Genomic DNA, 20,809 nt, shown 5'->3' with positions numbered 1-20,809 from the left:
CACTTGGGTGGGTGGGTGTTAGGAGGGGGCCAGGGACACTTGGGTGGGTGGGTGTTAGGAGGGGGCCAGGGACACTTGGGTGGGTGGGTGGGTGTTAGGAGGGGGCCAGGGACACTTGGGTGGGTGGGTGGGTGTTAGGAGGGGGCCAGGGACACTTGGGTGGGTGGGTGGGTGTTAGGAGGGGGCCAGGGACACTTGGGTGGGTGGGTGTTAGGAGGGGGCCAGGGACACTTGGGTGGGTGGGTGTTAGGAGGGGGCCAGGGACACTTGGGTGGGTGGGTGTTAGGAGGGGGCCAGGGACACTTGGGTGGGTGGGTGGGTGTTAGGAGGGGGCCAGGGACACTTGGGTGGGTGGGTGGGTGTTAGGAGGGGGCCAGGGACACTTGGGTGGGTGGGTGTTAGGAGGGGGCCAGGGACACTTGGGTGGGTGGGTGTTAGGAGGGGGCCAGGGACACTTGGGTGGGTGGGTGTTAGGAGGGGGCCAGGGACACTTGGGTGGGTGGGTGTTAGGAGGGGGCCAGGGACACTTGGGTGGGTGGGTGTTAGGAGGGGGCCAGGGACACTTGGGTGGGTGGGTGTTAGGAGGGGGCCAGGGACACTTTGTTAGGAGGGGGCCAGGGACATTTTGTTAGGAGGGGGCCAGGGACATTTTGTTAGGAGGGGGCCAGGGACACTTTGTTAGGAGGGGGCCAGGGACACTTGGGTGGGTGTTAGGAGGGGGCCAGGGACACTTGGGTGGGTGGGTGTTAGGAGGGGGCCAGGGACACTTGGGTGGGTGGGTGTGTGTGAGGAGGGAGCCAGGGACACTTGGGTGGGTGTTAGGAGGGGCCGGGGGCCAGGGACACTTGGGTGGGTGGGTGTGTGTGAGGAGGGGGCCAGGGACACTTGGGTGGGTGTTATGAGGGGGCCAGGGACACCTTTGTTAGGAGGGGGCCAGGGACACTTGGGGGGTGGGTGTTAGGAGGGGGCCAGGGACACTTGGGTGGGAGACAGTGACTGGGTGGGAGAGAGTCACTGGGTGACAGTGACTGGGTGGGGTGACTTCCCTTGCCGCCGGACGCTTTCCCCTGCTGCCCCCGATATCCCATGCTGCCCGGGATGGGAGGTGGGCTTGGGGGCACGGGAGATGGGCTCGGAGGGGGTGCCATGGAAGGTGAGCTCGGGAAGCTGGCTGCGGGGGGAAGTGGGCCGCAGTAGGAGCTTGTACTTCCCCCTCCGTCCCACATAACGTGCGGGCCGCAGAGGAGCTGGTACTTCCTCCTCCGTCCCACGTTGAGCGCGGGGGGGAGGAAGGGAGCGGGCCCTGCTTGCCCTGCGCATGCGCGCGGGACCGCGGGGGGAATCGCCGCCATTTTTTTAACTTGAGGGGGGGGGACGGGAGACACAGCGCGGCCAGCCTCGCTGCGACCCGGCAATTTTGGTGCCGTGGCCCGGTGCCGGGTCGCGACCCACCATTTGGGAAACGCTGGTTTAGACTGTTTGTAGGCAAAAAAGCATAACAAAAAATTTCACATAAAAACTCCGGTCCTTTTTAACTACAAGGACACCTCTTGTCACACTTCTGACGACCATATGTGGACGGACGTTCACAGAGGTACGCAAATAGGAGGCTTTATAATGTGAGATTATAATAGGCTATATTGTTCCTGTTCCTTTTTATCAGGAAAATTATCTGAACACAAGGGGGGGGGGGGGGGGGGGAACAAAGCTTCCATTCACTTGGGAGTAATTCTAGTGAAAACACTATGCAACCAATTCACATCTCCCTAGTCAAGCATTTCTCCCCAGCCCCAAACATAGCATGAAAATAAGCAGATATAAGCAATCTCTTAATAATGAAAGTCTTATCTGTTTATCAGCTGTAGAGTAAGCTTCTCTGCTCTCCTGGAACCGCACGGAGCGTGCACAGAAAATCAGCATCCAGGTTTAGAAGTCTTATTTGGGCCTTGTGTCTTGAAAGCAGCTCTGCTAACTTTTGGCAGAGCTCAAAACAAGTGTGTCTCCAAGTTCAGCTCAGGTGTCAGCTAAAGATTTCTCACTTCCTGTTTCAAAAGACAGGCTTTCTAAGCCATCTAATTCAGGCAGGTGGTGTTTAGTAATTAACTACAAGAGGTTAACCACCACACTGCTGGATTAAAGACATATTTCTGAACAGGGATAAGTCCCCTGTTACACCCCCCCGCACAAATACATGCCCCCCCTACCCCCCCGCACACACACATGTCCAGAGAGGTAATACTGGTATACACATACACGCCCAGAGAGGAAATACCTGTATACACACACATGCCCAGAGAGGTAAAACCAGTATACACATACACCCAGAGAGGTAATACCGGTATACACATACACACCCAGAGGTAATACCGGTATACACACACACGCCCAGAGAGGTAATACCGGTATACACACACACGCCCAGAGAGGTAATACCAGTATACACATACACACCCAGAGGTAATACCAGTATACACATACACACCCAGAGGTAATACCAATATACACATACATGAACAGAGAGGTAATACCAGTATACACATACACGCCCAGAGAGGTAATACCGGTATACACATACACGTCCAGAGAGGTAATACCGGTATACACATACACGCCCAGAGAGGTAATACCGGTATGCACAAAGACACCCAGAGAGGTAATACCGGTATACACATACACACGCCAGAGAGGTAATACCGGTATACACATACATGTCTAGAGAGGTAATACCAGTATACACATACATGTCTAGAGAGGTAATACCGATATACACATACACGCCCAGAGAGGTAATACCGGTATACATATACACACCCAGAGAGGTAATACCGGTATACACATACACGCCCAGAGAGGTTATACCGGTATACACATATACGCCCAGAGAGGTAATACTGGTATACACATACACACCCAGAGAGGTAATACCGGTATACACATACACACCCAGAAGTAATACCGGTATACACACACACACGCCCAGAGAGGTAATACCGGTATACACACACACGCCCAGAGAGGTAATACCAGTATACACATACACACCCAGAGGTAATACCGGTATACACATACACGCCCAGAGAAGTAATACCAGTATACACATACACACCCAGATGTAATACCGATATACACATACACGCCCAGAGAGGTAATACCGGTATACACACACGCCCAGAGAGGTAATACCGGTATACACATACAATCCCAGAGAGGTAATACCGGTATACACATACAATCCCAGAGAGGTAATACCTGTGTACACATACACGCCCAGAGAGAGGTAATACCGGTATACACATACACAGCCAGAGAGGTAATACCGGTATACACATACATGTCTAGAGAGGTAATACCAGTATACAGTACACATACATGTCTAGAGAGGTAATACCAGTATACACATACATGTCTAGAGAGGTAATACCGGTATACACATACACACCCAGAGAGGTAATACCGGTATACACATACATGTCTAGAGAGGTAATACCGGTATACACACATGCCCAGAGATGTAATACTTCTGCAAGTAAAGTCTGTCCTACTGTGTTTGATCAGTTGTGCTTACAGGATACACAGGGAAATATTTGAAGAATTGAGGAAATAGCGCCTCCAGAGGTCAAGGTGAAGAATACGCCTGGAAGAAAAAATGGCGGACATAATGTGTTTTCTGTGTAATATGCCTGGCCACACGAAGCAGTGCCCTTTGAGAAAGGAGCGTCCCTGTGTGGCCCCGCAAAAGGAAACGCAGATGTGTTTATGTTGTAAAGAGCCTAGCCACACCAAACACTGCCCCGTCAGGCTGTATGAGGACGATGACGATGATGATGACGACGACAGAGACTGGTATGTGGCCTTGGGGAGAGAGCTGTACCCGCAGATGAATTTAGTATGCTGGTACTGTCATGAACTAGGTCTCATGGAAGATGTGCCCCCAAATGTTCAAATCCAAGCAGTGGCAACAGGAGCAGCGCAAGCAAGATGTGGAAGCTGATAACAGCGTGTGTGCCCAGGACTACTGATCTTTCAGGAGCTACTAAAGCAAAGAGAAAGAAGAAGAAATTAGTAGACTTTGGAAGGCACTGACCCAATAAATAATAACTCCGTTTTTATTTGTAATCTCACAACAATAAAACAAGACAAGTTTTACATTTTCGGTGCCATGCTTTTATTCAAATGAAATAACTGCACTTTAGAAATTAGCAATATAACGATATTTTACAGCTGAGCGTTAAAAAAAATAACAAGCAACAAACCAAAAAATAAAGGTTGCATTGCTAAAATCAAGTTGGCATTCAAGCAACTCAACATAGCGCGACACAGTTACTCCATCCAATACTGCAGCACCTCTCAGCTTTATACAGCTTTATACAGCCCAAGCATCAAATACAACATTCATACTAAAACCAGCCCAAGTTAAATAAGAAATGTTAAGAGACTCCATGTGTCAGGCCCTTGCTGACAGTGCAGGGGTTAATATACAGGACTCTGGAATTGCTGTTAATGAAACCCGTTTGGCAGATGAACTGATAATCCTCAAATTTTCCTTGTACCCTTTTTCTCCCCCCTTAATACTTTGCCCCCCCCCCCCCCCCACCCCTAATACCTCCATGAAAAGACATCATTCATTAGCAGATTTTTACAGGAACACCCACTGCATTTCTGTTAGTGTTCCTGCAATGGTACAATGTGTGCATGTATATATGTATGTGTATATATATATATATATATATATATATATACACATACAGACATAGTCTGTGGTATAGGAGTTTGCACTCACGGTTTCCCATAAGAAGCAGGTGCTTGTCCCATAAGAGAAGTATAAACATACAGTTACCAGGGGATCCTGATGACAGAGACAGCACACCGCTGGTTTGAACAAAAGTAAAGTGTATTGTGAACACAGAGCAGCCAACGTTTCGGTCCTCGCAGAAGGACCTTCCTCAGGGCAGGGCACTGGGACAGAAACGTTGGCTGCTCTGTGTTCACAATACACTTTACTTTTGTTCAAACCTGCGGTGTGCTGTCTCTGTCATCAGGATCCCCCTGGTAACTATATATATTTATATATATATATAGCCAATGAAGAATATCACTTGACACTTGTGAGCACATTCACATGTCTTAGACAGGTCTGCAACCCCGCCTTTCAACCATTATCACCTCGCATACAGTGCTCCCACTGCCACAAGGGATTCTGGGAAATGACATGCAAATGAGCACACAATGTGTCACCTTTTGCCTGGAATATCCATTCACATGCACCTTAACTAACTAACAATTTATGCCATAGGACAAGCTTTCGAGAGTTCTCCTCTCTTCCTCAGGTCGGCAATACAGATTAACAAAGGAATCTATGGCTAAAACAGAGTTTGGGAGAGCAGGGAAAAAGAAACAGATATGTACTGTAGATAAGGTAGGGTGAGAAAGTGTTTGAAAACATGGAAGGGTAATAAAACGGTGACAAGGAACAGCATGGAGGGGGAAGGGGATGCAGTGGTGGGGGGGGGGGTGGATAAGAAGAGAGACAGGCAGGATAATTACAAACAATTGTGATAGTGTGTGAGAGACCCCATATCCACATTAAGTCCTCTTGTTTTTGTGTCAAAGAGTCTTATCATTCTGAGCTCAAATGTTTTCCGTTCTTGGTGCGTTTGAACATTCCGTTGAGGATTTTGATTTTTAAATAATTTATGGAATGATCTGGCTGTGAGAAATGATGTCCCACAGGTGAGCAGTATCTTCCTTCTTCGTGATGGAGTATGGAGTGTCTGTGCATATTCATTCTGCCTTGAAGTTTTTGGCTGGTTTCCCCAATGTAGCATCCTTGGTCACATTTGTTGCATTGAATCATATAAACCACGTTCCTGGATGTGCAGCTGTATGATCCTTTAACATTGAGTGTTCCGTGGTTGTGACTGGCTGTGGGATCTTGGCATATATGTTTGCAGAGTTTGCAATGTGTGTTGTTGCACGGTTTTGTGCCATTATCAGTGTCTTTAAGTTCTTTGTGAAGTTTTCTGTCGACTAATTTCTGTTTGAGGTTTGGTGGTTGCCAGAACGCAAGAATGGGAGGTTTGGGAAAGATTTTAATGTCACATCCTCTGCCAGCATGGGTTGCAGATCTTGGATTATTTTTCTTATTCCCTCTAGGGTAGGATTGTATGTGGCCACTAGTGGTATGCGTGTGGTGGGTTCTTTCTGAGTGTATTGTTGCAGGTGTTCTCGTGGGGGCTTTTAGTGCAGATGTAATAGTTCTGGCAAGTCTTTGGTTTGTATCCCTTCTGTCTGAACGATTTGGTCAGGGTTGTGAGATGCCCGTTTCTGTCTTCAGTGTCAGAGCCTATGCGGTGGTATCTTATAGCCTGGCTGTATATGATACCTTGTTCTGTATGAGTGGGATGGAAGCTGGAGTTGTGGAGGTAACTGCATCTGTCTGTTGGTTGCTTGTATACAGATGTGTGTAGTTTGCCATCTTTCAGTGTTACTGTTGTATCTAGAAAGTTTGCAGGGTTTGCCGAATAATCCATTTCGAGTTTAATTGATGGATGGACCAAGCATGCTATATTGGGGAAACCAGCCAAAAACTTCAAGGCAGAATGAATATGCACAGACACACTATACCACACCACGAAGAAGGAAGATACTGCTCACCTGTGGGACATCATTTCTCACAGCCAGATCAAAAAAAAATCAAAATCAAAATCCTCAATGGAATGTATAAACGCACCAAGAACGGAAAACATTTGAACTCAGAATTACAAGACTCTTTGACACCAAAACAAAAGGACTTAATGAGGACATGGGGTCTCTCACACACTATCACAGTTGTTTGTAATTATCCTGCCTGCCTCTTTTCTTATCCACCCCCACAGCATCACCTTCCCCCTCCATGCTGTTCCTTGTCACCGTTTTATCACCCTTCCATGTTTTCAAACACTTTCCTACCTTATCTTAACAGTATATCTCTGTTGATTTTTTTCCTGCTCTCCCAAACACTGTTTTAGCCATAGATTCCTTTGTTAATCAGTATTACTGACCTGAGGAAGAGGCGAACTCTTGAAAGCTCGTCATATGGCATAAATGGTTAGTTCAAATTAAAAAGGTATCACCTAATACTGAAGAACTCATTTATTCTGCACTATCGCAACTGGACTAACACGGCTATTTCTGTTTTATATATATAATCATTGCTTATAGTACTGACAATACTGCCTGCGTGCTTTAGCGGCAAAAAACAGGGTATACTAGAAAGTAGTAACAGGCACATCAGGAGTTATGCAAAAATACAAGAAGTTTATTACGAAGATCACCGTTTCGGCTGAGGAGCGAGGCAGAGCTCCTTGTTGACCCGAAATGTTGATCTTGGTAATAAACGTTTAGCATAACCCCTGCTGTGCCTGTTATTACTTTCTATTATAGATATATATATTTTGAAAGTAGAAATTGTGCGTTACATTCGCGTTATACGGAAAGAATTTGCCGCCGCTCTCCCGGGATCCGCGCGAACGCAGACATACAATGATGCGCTATCTGCACGTCTGGGAAGAGCGGAATGAGAAGACACGTTACTTGTTTTTTAACCTCTTGTTTATTTCCTTTTGTTCACTATGCGCCTTATAACGTTTTCGCGATTTCAGCTATTTGCTGATTAACCTACGAAGCCCTTTTTTTTTCTTCTTTTGTAAAACTTCCGTTTCTTCAATATCCGGACTGAAATCTCCCCAAATATTTAGCAAATAAAAACCCCGCCTGTGGGGCAGCGGGGCAGGACGGTCGCTTTCGCCACGAGCAGGTCTCCGCCGCAGCCGGCTTCGCCAGTAAGGTCAGTTAGTTTAAAGGGTTTTAGCGATTGGGGTAAGTGTTAAGAGGATAGGGGTTTTATGGTAATGGGCTAGGTTTTTAGGGTAGGGGTTTAGGATAAGGGGGTGGGAGATTAGGGGTAAGGAGTTAGGAGTTTAAGGGTAAGGGGTTAGGGTAAGGGGTTAGAAGACATGGGGTAAGGGATTAGGGGTAAGGGATTAGGGTAAGGGGGTAGGATATTAGGGGTAAGGGATTAGGGTAAAGGGGTAGGAGATTAGGGTAAGGGGGTAGGATATTAGGGGTAAGGGGTTAAGGTTTTAAGTGTAAGGATTTTTTTTTTAGAGTAAGGGGTATTAGGGTAAAAGGTTAAGGTTTTTAGTGTATGGGATTAGGAGGTTTTAGGGTAGGGGCAGCGTTAGTATTAGGGGGTTAAGATTATGTTTTTTTAGGGTAGGGGCAGCGTTAGTATTAGGGGGTTAAGATTAGGGTTTTTTAGGGTAGGGGGCAGCGTTAGTATTATGGGGTAAAATTAGGGTTTTAAGGTAGGGGGTAAGGTTAGTATTAGGGGGTTAAGATTAGGAGTTTTTAGGTTAATGGGCAGCGTTAGTATTAGGGGGTAAGATTAGGAGTTTTTAGGGTAGGGGGTAAGGTTAGTATCTTACCTTTTTGGCGAGGTGAGAAACGGCTCTACCCCGGCAGAGATTTGCTCGTGGCAAAACGCCCACGTCGAAATGTCCTACTAGGCTTGTGAGCACATTCACATGTCTCTGACAGATCTGCAACCCTGTCCATCCCCCATTATTTTAGCATAGTGCTTCCCCTGCAGCCAGGGATTCTGGGTAATGCCATGCAAATGAGTCAATTTGGTTTACTCAAAGGTAATCGTCTCTTCAACCATCCGGACAGAAAAAGCTCCTGGGACAGAAAGTGACCTAAGGACATTGTCCTCGTTTCTTAGGTTCCTAACTATGTCTGTAATATTTGGGTGATAAGACTGTTTGCCAGTCCTCAAAACGACAGGTATGGTAATAACAATGCCGTCATGATTCCGACAGATAAACAAGGAGCTGGAATTCAGTGTTCCCGGAGAAAAGAGAAACACATTCATTGTTCACACGATACAACGAAGCTAAGTAGTTACTTTAATGGGGATATAATCTTTATAAGGAGCTCGTCAACGGTTTGAAAAAAAAAATCCATTTAACAACATGGGACGTAATGTTCCTTCTGCGTCCTCTGGGGCGGGGGCAACTCCGGTCCTCAGGGGCCACCAGCAGGTCAAGTTGTAAGGATATCCCTGCTTCAGCACAGGTGGCTCAGTCAGAGCCTGCTTCAGCATAGGTGGCTCAAAGAGCAGGCTTCAGCAAAGGTGGCTCAATCAGTGGCTCAGTCGACAGCCCCCTGTGCTGAAGCAGGGATATCCTGAAAAGCTGAGCTGTTGGTGGCCCCTGAAGGCTGGAGTTGGCCGCCCCCCGGCTCTAGAGAGAGTTATGGCATTATGTGCCGGTTGATCTGTGTATATATGGCCTCCTGCTCTTGCCTCCGATCGGCGCTGGTATACTGGATGTGCATGGAGCAGGGAGCAGTATACCGACCCGCCGCGTACAAATCACACACTGTGAGCGGATTCTCTCCCAGAATTCCCAGACGGCGCCGTGTCGCTACACAAGGGCGGCAGAAACACGGACACCTTGAGCGAGACGAAATCCAAACGTAAAAGAACGCCGGCGTGCGGCGCCGGTCCAAGAAATCGGAGATTGATCGACCCCCTCGCGGTAATAACACGGAATAACGCGCAGACATTCCCAGCCCAGACTCTGTTCATCTTTATATATATATATGTACATACACATCTATATACACCGTATGTATATACTGGCGTTTCAGATCTCATTTACATGCAAACGATATGACACAGATAAGTAGTGAGAGAGAGCGACCGCTCGGAGTGCATCCAGGGACAGGAGCGTTGAGCGTGGCGCCTGCGACAATGCACTTATCACAAATATAAATACAGCAGAAATGATAACACTATATGGGCTGCATGTGCAACGCCATCAACTCATTTCACCTATATATAAAGTAGATTTCGGATGTTTACAGAGACAATGCAAGTGGCACTTAAAAAAAATATAGGCAGCCTTTGATTACCTTTATTGAAAACTAATTACCTAAGCTGCCGATCGATTCCTTCTCCCGTGATTGATCAGCAAAGATGCTGCTTCCAAGGGTTCACTTAATGGCCGCCTTTCAGTTTCTATCAATCCTTCAGTCAGTGTAACTCAGCAGCTACAATGTATTCTTATATTAATAAGGTAGCATTATCTATTGTTACAGTTTGCAAATCAAACTGCTGGGAACATTGGCAACAAATGATCACACACAGGAAAGTGACAAAGAGGCAGTCACTCATTTTTTTTTTACATATAGGTTGGAAACAGAGGGGTCTCCGGAGATAAAACGCATTCATTTCAGCTCCACGGACCCTCCCCCCCCCCCGGCTTCCCCAGATACTTAGCAGGAAAGGTGTTTCCGGTTACTTCCGGGTATTTAAATCTCCAGGGACACATGGGCCAATGGGAAGTCACGATGGACGACGTTTTAGCTTCCTATTGGCCGGCGTACGGCGAGGGAAGAAATGTAAACGCCATTTTGTTTCCCCTGGATAGGATGCTACAGACAGCAGCTTCCACGGTATCTCAAGAACCACGCGGTTCCGCAGAGGAGAGTAACGTGGCTCCCTTCCGTAGGCCCCAGCATCATATTTATGCCGACCCGCCCAATAACTTCACAGAAAATCCTGTAAAAGGATCGGAGAGGCGAGACTTCTCACTTACTGCGACCGGTCGCCGTTCAAGATTGTAATTCAGTTATCCCGCAGGCAGGAAAAATGGCTCGAATTTTAAGGGGCGTCAGTGCAAAATGGTTTCCTCGTGGTTTTTTAAAATGGCGGCAAGAGCAATGACGCGAGAAAACAATCGACAATACGACACATCCAAACGGCCTGAAACATTTGCCGCGTGAATACGGAAATACTTTTTGATTCTGCAATACTTTTTTTCGGGACCGTCGGTGCAAAGTCGACTTTGGATAACTACCGATCTATCTAAACATTTCAAAAAAACAATAGCAGTTAAAAACAGATATATTTTGTTTCCCTTTCATTCAGACAGCGCCATTTAACACTGTAATTTTTATATATTAAAATAACGGATGATTATTAACGGGGCTGGAAAAATGGCCGCATCCTGCACCGGAGCAGAGCGGGAAGGTCCTTTGTCTGCCACGGAACTACTTCCTGAAGTGCCACCCCCAAAATGCCTTTCATGGCGCTGTGCAAGCGATTATGGGGCGGTGATCGACCGCTCCCGAAGGCTTTTTTGCGTCGCCACGTCCCACCGCCCCAATTTCCTGCCTATCCCGGGTGAGTGGGGTTTTCCAGCCCAGCTTAATAATAGATGCACACAGCAACAGTAACAACAGAGAGAAAAAAAAGGCGTTTTAGCGCTGGCCGTAGTACTCTGCAGTAATGATAGGCGGCGCTAGTGTGCCTAAAGTAAATGGAATGTAACCCATCCCGTATTCCTGTTCTGTTCATGTGATATGTATCAGTGACAGGCGCAAACAAACAACTGTAAGAACATTGATATCTCCAGAAAAGGGGGGGGCGGGGGTTCTCAAGGGCCACCAATAGGTCAGGTTTTAAGGATATCCCTGCTTCCGCACTGGTGGCTCAATTAGTTGAGCCCCCCTGTGCTACAGCTGGGACTCATTGAGCCACCTGTGCTGAAGTAGGGATATCCTGAAAACCTGACCTGTTGGTGGCCCTTGAGGACTGAAGATTCCCGCCCCCTCTCTAGAACCATCCAAATGATAACAAACAGGTAACACTGACACTGTGTCCGAAACAGGCGCAAACACAGGATCGCGGGCTCAGTGTCATCTTTCCTCCTTTTGAAGAAGAGGATATTCACATCGAACGGTTTTGGTCATGACCGCCCGCCAACGGAAAAGGCTAATTACGGTAATCGCTAATTACGGCCGGCTGAAAAGATCGGTGACGCATGTCCAAGGGGCTTTTGCCGCCGGGAAACACCCCACACCTCTCTGCACATCCCTCACTCAGCTGTAAACATAGGTTAATTTAAAGTGTGACCCCCCCCTTCTTCCTCCTCATTAAATGGCTCCCCCCCTTTTTTCCCCCAGCAAGTGGCGAGTAGATCTAAACCTCGTTAACTTCAGCTCCGGAGATCCCTTTGTTGCTGAGATACTAACCGGCGGAGGTAGCTTCCAGAATATTTCAATTCACCCCGTCACCTGTCCAACGGGAAGCCACGAAGGATGACGTTGCCGCATCCTATTGACACGCCAGACTAGGGAAATACCAACCTCCATGTTGTTTCCCATGGAGGGGATGGTACTGGTATCTTAGGGACCAAGGGGTTCCCCGAAGCTGAACCTAGCGCGTTTCGCCTTCGCTTCCAAACTATGTCAAAGGATTCTGCTTCTGTGTCTCATGAACTAACACTTAAACCATGTTGGTGTTGACTGGCCGACCAGTTTTGGCAATGGGACGTTTGATCTACTGATCGATGACAGGAGCGGTTGAGATTGGAAGACCTCTTCTCGGCCGTAAAATCGGAAATGCGGATATATAAACGGAGATCTACACTCGTCCTCCAGGAAGGACATGAAATTGTACTGCGGCAGCCACTCTATCCACACCCGCATTTTATATAGGGGGACATCAGAGAAAGGTTTTATCTGCGGAACACCCCAAAACAAGACGAGTTTTAAATGAGCGAAACGTCCTCTTAAAAGCACAACTAGAAATGTATTCCAGAAACATCCCGTCTCCTGACTTGGAAACATTACGGATTGGCCGCTGTCTCCGGGAGGGTCTGAGGCTGCATTTTCCTCTCCCAGAAACCGCTGCTCATTGGCTTCTCCCAAGTGAGGGCAGTGACATAATCGGAAAAGCCTTGCATGAGTCTAATCTGCCATATTGTTCTATCCCCAGGCGGCAGGGGGACTTTACGCTGGAAGCAAAGTGGATTTGCATGTTTAACTCTCAGCAAATTAACTTGTTCAAATTCGGCGACTCTTTCCACAATATTTTCCTCCAAAATTCAAACAATTTTACAAAGTGAAATTTCGTCCGTATTTCTTGTATGTTAAAATCCCGCCATCGTTTCCAAGTAAGGAGGAAAAAAAACCTCAACAACGCTCGAAAATGAAGCAGTTCCTTTCGTTCTCCCTCTTCCACGGAAATCACAAACCCCAATTTCCAAACGATATATTACATGACTTTTGGCTCAGACTTTAAAATGCCGAATTACAACCCCCCCCTCACCCCCTTCTCTCTCTCTTCAAAAGTGCATGCTGTATTAGCCGGCCGATACAAAAAATGGCCGCTTCTTTACGGCTTGTGATGCAGTAATTTTTTTTGCCAGACGGGTTAAAAAAATTGGAAATAAAAGCCAGCAAAACCCGTAATTTGTGAGGCGACGGTCAGGCGTTATGGTAACATCGAGCATCGCAGCTACCGGAAGCCCCATTAAAGTGGCCGTCCGTGAGGGTATTAATGCGTGCGCTCACGAGACGCACGCTGGCAGCTTTGCATTCTGGGAAAGTTCCCCCCCGTGTAAAGGCGCGCTCCTTTCATTCGTTAGAAAGCTCTTATTTTTTTTCTTCTTTCAGATGAATATCTTTGGGATGCGCCCCAATGATTAAAAGATATCGTTAATCTGAGGTAGGCCGGGGGGCTCGCTCCTTTGACGATGCTCCAAGTTACACTCGCCCCAGCCGACGTCTTTCCCAAAACTCAACGGCGTCACACGTGCAGACAAACATGGAATAAAAAAAACAGACGGCAAGACATGACCTGTCTTTCCACTCACCACGGTTGGACGAACGTCAGTGCTTCAAGTGCCCATAAGTCCCACAAACACGCACGTGCCCTAGAAGGATTCACACACAACTACCCCCCCTCCCCATCAATCAAAAAGGCTCATGATAAATAACTACCCCTCCCACCCAACATACCCGCTTTCCCACCCTCCCCAACACTGTTTTACATTCCACTTGTGTACAACGACAACAGTATGAAGTGTCCAGTTTCACGCTACAAAAGTCTCATTGGCAACATGGAATCTTCTCGCGGTTGGAGGAGATGGCTGGGACCTCCCCCACCCGCTAACACTGTACTGGCCACGGCTACGCCGTGGGAGATAGAAGCTTCTTGGGGGTTAGGGGTCTCTTGGCCTGCCACAGGTGGCTGTGTATGGTGATGGCGTCAACGCTAGCCGACATTGTTTTGGCGGGGATGTGGCTGAACTGCTTGCGGTCCGAGTTGTACTTGTAGAGACTCTCGATCATCTTGCGGGTGATGGAGCGCGGGCCGATGCCTGTCAGCTTGGCGATCTCCTCCGTCTCCGGGAAGTAGGTGTACACCGATCGGAACTGGCAGCCGGTGTCGCGAAAGAGGATCAGGAAGTTGTGGGCGTTGGATTTCTCCATTTCCTGCGGGCGGAAGGGTGGAGGGGCAGGAGAGGTACGACAATAAGGAGAGGGGTAAAACATAGGGGAATTATGGATGCAAAAAATATGAGCTTGAAATAGCCATTATTACTAAGCGACACCCTACTGCCCATTCGAGTGACAATGTTGACAGCTCCGTGGGACAACCTCTTTACGATCTCCCATTTACTACCTTTGTCACATCTTCCCCAATACCTTCAGGCGCTAACAGTGATGTAAGCTCTGCGGAACAGAGAAGTTCCCATGAAATATTCTATGTAAAGAGGAGACGTAGAGCCAAAGGGGTCCTCTCACCATTCCAGTGCTTTACTGGTTAGCGCTGCTTAGCACGCGTGGCCCACTGTCCATTAAGCAGCATCACCAATTGCATCCGAGTTCCTTCTCCAGGCCCCAAACCAAATCCCGTTCGCCTCATTATCACCTCATACCGTGCAGATGAGGATTCTGGGTAGTTAGCCCACCCATGGCTGTCTCCTTCTCTGAAGCTCTCTTTTATCGCAATGCGACCTTAAGGAATAGCTGGCGCCACCTGGTTACACTCTCTGTCCCGCCCCTAACCTCTCGCACGATAATGCCCAAGTGGAGGGGCTGACCTCTAGAATTTTATTCTTCTGGCCTTCGTTGACCTTGCCTGCCAGGCAGCAGTGGGAGAGGGCGTTCTGGATGATGTACTTGTTGGATTTGGCGCTGGGTTCCTTGTATAGCTTTGGTCCTGTGGACAGGAGAGAGAGGGGGTGTCAGGCACAGCTGAGAGATCTGCACAGACCCGGTAAGGACGGGATCTCAAGGAGCATTCAAGGTCACATACAACCGTTCTAATACAACCTTTCCGAATGGAGGGGGCGACTTGTACTCAGCATCACTGTACAATGCTAACGCAGCCCCATTATACAGTGCAGTGTTCATGTTCAGTGTATAGATACTCAGTGCCAGTATACAGCGCTGCATGCTCATTATCAGTGTATAGATAGTCAGCATCCTTATACAGCGCAGCGCTTTTATTACCAGTGTATACAGATACTCATCATCATTATACACTGCAACGTGTTCATTATCATAATATTGATACTCATCATCATTATAAAGCGCAGCATGTGCGTTCTACGTCTAAAGAGAAACTTAGCATCATTATACAGCGCCGCGTATTCATTATCAGTGTATAGAGATACTTTTTATCATTATACAGTGCAGCGTGTTCATTACCAGTGTATAGATAACATGAAAAAAACAGCTGCAAGCTCTAGGATACTACTGATTGTATGTTGTATATGTATTAAATTCACTAATGCAGCAACAAGGAATGAAATAGGGTAATAGGCACTATATATGCGGGGTAATGTTGGGGTGACTAACAGGGTACGTGTCCGCCAGTACCTGACCAAGGAAGCCTTGAGATGAAAGTTGTAATCTCCCAGGCAAGTCAGCGGCAGCTCCCACTGTTGACCCGTATTCAGTTAGTGTGTCCGGTGCAGAGTATGCAATAGTACTCACTAGAATTCACCGTTCCCCGTTCCCCATGGCCAAGCAAAAACACTGAAGATATTCTGCGTCTCCTGGCAGCCTCTCTCCGATCCACGTAAGCTCCAATTCAAAAAAAGATCAGAAGAGCAGCCAATCCTTGAAGAGGCAGAACTCAGCCGCCAAAAGTTACATTAAAAACACTTTTATTTAGACTACATAAAAGAGTTTGACATCCCAAGACACAAAAGCTCCTCCCACGCGTTTCACACCATCACTGGCGCTTTCTCAAGGAGTACAGAAAGCGCCAGTGACGGCGTGAAACGCGTGGGAGGAGCTTTTATGTCTGTGGATGTCAAACTCTTTTATGTAGTCTAAATAAAAGTGTTTTTAATGTAAGATTTGGCTGCTGAGTTCTGCCTCTTCAAGGAATGGCTGTTGTTCTGATCTTTTTTTTAAATTCCAGTGTATGTATACTCTGCATCATTATGCAGCGCCGCATGTTCATTACCAGTGTATATTGTGACAGAGTCACTGACTCAGTAGGCTGGAACAGTGAAGTAAGTGTGCTTTCCAGTGCACAGAGCGTTAATTCCTCAGGGAGAAGCCAGCAGGAGCTGCTAACTAGTGGAGTTAATCAGCCTGTCTGAATGAGGATGTGTTTTAAAAGACACAGGAAGCTGCCAGAGAGATACATGCTGAGAGTCACAGAGTGAGATACTGTTTTCCCCAGAGAAGAGGGGATAGAGGTGCTCCCCAGCTGCGGAAGCTGGTACAGAGGACTTCTCTGGGCTCAAGGTAGGGCTGAGTTCCCCTAGGAAGAAAGGACGCAAGGCCGTGCTGAAGCAGTGACATCTGCTCCAAACGACTGACAGATAAGCAAAAACACTTTATTGTTGTATGCAGAGACTGTATTACCTTGTTCCATATGCCAGGGCATGTTTTGGCTTGGGAACCAGCTTAGATGGCCATGCAGTTAGTGAAGGCAGTTAGCTTTCCCTAAAGGGAATAGGTGTTTATTTTCTATATTTTATTATGATTTAAAGGGACAGTACCCATTATGTTTATTTGTTTGTGGCTAATAAACCACTACAGTTAAAGCTTTACACAGCGTCTAGCGTCTTACTGACCTTGCCGTGAGGCCTTCCTGCCACAGATGGTGTTAGTAGTGGGATGCTACGCCTCTGGGAGTCAGTAGATGTGTTAAGTTCATGAACTCAAGCACAACAAAAATGTATTTTGCTGAAGCAAGTGAATTTGCAGCTAGCAAGTGTGGAGTGTAAAGTTTGCCCCGTCGGGTATGAAAGGATTGCTGTGCTGTGTAAAGTAAATGCCATAAGCAAAATATTGAGTATTGAGTTTACCCTGCCGGGGTTGGAGAAAGTAAAAACTGGATTTTAAAATGGCCGACAACAAAAATTTGTTTTGTAATGTACGTAACCATACAAAACAGGGTCCCTTCAGGCCATACGATGATGAGGATGAAGACTCTTACGTGGCCCCAGGAAGAGAGCCGTACCCGCAGATGAAAGCTGCAGAAGTGACCAGAGTCCAGAGCTCAGGACCCCATAACCTTGGAGTCATGCCGGCTAAAAGGAAACCAGGTGACTTTCTAAAGGATTCAGTATGCTGGGCCTGTCAGGAGCCAGGCCACATGGAAGAATCGTGTACCCAACTTCCTCAAATATAAACAGTGGCAACAGGAGCAGCATGAGGAATACTGTACCCCACAGCAACGAAAGCAAGCAATGGGGTGTGAGCAGGAGGAAGTGACTGAACCAATGGAGCCTGCGATGGCAGGACAACGTGCGTCGGAAAGACACCGAGATGAGCTAGAGACCGGAATGACGGGCGGAATCGTCACAGGTACAGCGGCAAAGGGAAAGGAGGAGCGAAGGGAAGCTAAATCCTTGATCCAGAATCAAGATGCCTTAAATTCTGCACTCCAAACTACCTACCATGATTATAAAGTCCTGCAGGAACGCTTGGGTAAGGAGCGAAAAGCTAACACCAAGATACAGGAGGCTAACGCAGAGTTACAGAGGGTTAACGCAGAGTTACAGAGGAGTATACGCCCAGCCTTACGTGAGCATGCTGCTTTGCAGGATACAGAGCGTCTCTTACGGGGTGAGTTGGAGGAGGTGAAGAATAGTCTGGGGAGGGCAAACACTGCGGGGGCCGCCATGGCTGAAAAGCAGAGCAGGTCTGATCAAATGACTGCCAACATGAAACAGAACAATGAGGAGACTCCGCAAGAGGTTCACAATTACCATAGAGAATTGGACGTCTCACAAAAAGGGGTTCACGCTCTCAAAATAGAGTTGGAGCACTCTCGCCAGGATCGCCAACGTCTAAACACAGAGTTAGTACATTAAAGAAGACCTATGAGAAGGCCCTGAGCGATATAGAGACAGTAAAAACGGAGAACCAAAGCTGGGAGGAAGAAGCTGCACATTTGACTGGCCCTGAGTCGACAAAAGATACCGCTACATATACAGAACGCCGAGCGAATCAGAGAAAACAAGTAGTGACTGGAAACTGTATGCCGAGTTGTACAGAAAGACGTTCAAAACTTCATCACAAAATGTAAAGTTTCTCAGCAAGAGGTTCACGCGCTCAAAGCAGAACATGGTAGGATAAAGAGAGAATTTACACAGGAGAATTCTGGGGTGCAGGAAGCTCCGGAGAGTGCAGCAATAAGTCTGCATAAAGAGCTCAATGTCTCCCAGAAAGAGATAGACATCCCCAGCACAGAGCTGGAACTCTCACGCCATGAGGTCCACGCTCGCAGCACAGAGTTCTGGGAATTAAAGGATGCTGGAGGAGAGATCATGATTCGTTTAGAGACTGTAAGAAGACCAAAGACAACTCTGAGACAGAAAAAGTACTGCAAAAAGAAGATGACTCCCTGGAGCCGCGCACTCTAGCAGAGCAAATGCAGCAGGACCATCTGAGTGCCCAGCGTGTCCCCGCAGAGCAACCTGACGAGCTGACGGCCACACTAAGCCCCACCAAAGCAGCACTGGAAGAGGAGTTTAGGAGCCAGGGGACTCTGTATAACGGGGAACGGGAAAAGACAAGCATTGGAGGCCAAAGATAATGAGATAAAAAAATTCAAAGAGACACTGGGGTCACAGAGGGAGACCATGGAAAAGATGGCAGGAGAATTGCAGGAGGCACGTAAGAAACAGAGGACTCGTGCTGGTGAACTAAACCTGCTACAAAGAGGAAAAGATATTCTGACATTTCGAGAAATGCAGCGGGATGTTTATCCTAGGAAGGAAGGCGGGAGAAAGCCATGTGAGTAAACGCTCTGCGACTGGCGCCATACAGTCCGGACACAGATCCTGTCATCCTAAGCAAGCGTGGCGATAAGCATGTCTGCAATGCCATTGCAGTACCCCCAGACTGCTTTACACTAAAACACGGAATAAAAGGGCCAAATTACGGTGGAGTGGCACCATAAAACTCCAGCCGTACAACCATGTCAACGGGGTCTGACGTAGCGTCCAGTGGTAGTCCCGTCAGAGTAAGTTAATGGGCCAAGAAAGAAATGCCCAAATCTTCAAGTCTGTCGACTGTGGAAAAGCGGTACCATGGTGTATATTTGGAGTTGAGGAGAACTCTGCAAGAGTTGAGGACAAGTCCGTCGACTGTGAAAGAAAATTGCCACGGAGTGTACTTGGAGTTGGGAGAACTCTGTAAGAGTTGAAAACAAGTCTGGCGACTGTGAAAGAGGTGCCATGAGGTCCAAAGGCCATCACCGCGGACGCATAGTTTCTGTCTTCACAAGAGAAGGCCAAACAGTCACTAGCGAGTGTACGCAATGAGCTGACCGAGGTCAAGGCTCTCCTATAGGGTAAGGAAGACTCTGAGCACAAGCGGAAGAGGACAGAAATGCATCTTCAGGATATGCAGATCAGGGTCACAGGGCGGCATAGAGTCCTGGCGGAGAGAGCTGGCAGATGGCAGGATGCTCAGGAACCTTTAAAAAAGGGGACAACAAAGGCGGAGCTTCAACCCTAGACTCCAGCCGACACAAGATAAGGAGATAGCGAAGGACCAGTCTACAGGCCCAGAAGGCCTAGTTCTTGCCCCGAAGGAGAGACTCTTCAACTGGAAGGCAAGGAAAAAGAAGAGGTGGATGTCAGACATGTCTGACAAAGAGGCTGGTGCACGGGAATAGTGCACAGACCGCTCACAGGACAATGTTTCGCTGGGGAGAGGGATATGTGAAAGAGTCACTGACTCAGTAGACTGGAACAGTGAACTAAGTGTGCTTTCCAGTCCACAGAGTGTTAATTCCTCATGCAGAAGCCAGCAGCAGCTGCTAACTAGTGGAGTTAATCAGCCTGTCTGAATGAGGATGTGCTTTAAAAGACACAGGAAGCTGCCAGAGAGACACATGCTGAAAGGCACAGAGTGAGAGACTGTTTTCCCCAGAGAAGGGGGGGAGATAGAAGTGCTCCCCAGCTGCGGAAGCTGGTACAAAGGAGTTCTCTGGGCACAAGGTTGGGTTGAGTTCACCTAGGAAGAAAGGACACAAGGCCGAGCTGAAGCAGTGACGTGTGCTCCAAAGGACTGACAGATAAGCAAAAACACTTTATTGTTATATGCAGAGACTCTGTTACCTTGTTCCATATGCCAGGGCGTGTTTTGTCTTGGGAACCAGCTTAGCTGGCTATGCAGTTAGTGAGGGCGAAAGCTATGGTGTAGTTAGCTTTCCCAAAAGGGAATAGGTGTTTATTTCCTATGTTTTATTATGATTTAAAGCAATGATTCTAAGGTACCTGTTAGTATTATTTGTTTGTGTCTAATAAACCACTACAGTTAAAGCTTTACACAGCGTTTAGCGTCTTACTGACCCTGCCACAAGGCCGTCCTGCCACAATAGATACTCGGCATCATTATACAGCACAGTGTGTTCATTATCAGTGTATAAATACTCAGCATCATTATACAGTGCAGCGTGTTCATTATCAGTGTATAGATACTCCCCCCTCCCTCA

At 47.5% G+C, this 20,809-nt stretch overlaps 1 protein-coding gene across 5 annotated transcripts in view; it reads right to left on the bottom strand.

Annotated features, from left to right (window-relative positions):
- Nucleotides 1-13,840: 13,840 nt before the first annotated feature.
- CAMSAP2 (calmodulin regulated spectrin associated protein family member 2) overlaps nucleotides 13,841-20,809 on the bottom strand; it is a 198,952-nt gene continuing 191,983 nt past the window's right edge. For 4 of the 5 annotated variants that reach the window (XM_075617069.1, XM_075617066.1, XM_075617071.1 and 1 more), the window contains 2 exons: nucleotides 14,937-15,055; nucleotides 13,841-14,325 (listed from right to left, as the gene is read on the bottom strand). In XM_075617069.1, coding sequence (XP_075473184.1) covers nucleotides 14,020-14,325; nucleotides 14,937-15,055 — 425 coding nt within the window. In that variant the 3' untranslated portion in view covers nucleotides 13,841-14,019. The remainder of the gene's footprint in view (nucleotides 14,326-14,936; nucleotides 15,056-20,809) is intronic. The other variant, XM_075617070.1, reaches the window with a different exon arrangement.

The sequence above is a fragment of the Ascaphus truei genome, chromosome 10 (genome assembly GCF_040206685.1).
Source record: "Ascaphus truei isolate aAscTru1 chromosome 10, aAscTru1.hap1, whole genome shotgun sequence".
Taxonomy (NCBI): domain Eukaryota; kingdom Metazoa; phylum Chordata; class Amphibia; order Anura; family Ascaphidae; genus Ascaphus; species Ascaphus truei.
The sequence above is the reverse complement of the archived record's forward strand: the minus strand, read 5'-3'. Positions and strand labels throughout refer to the sequence as shown.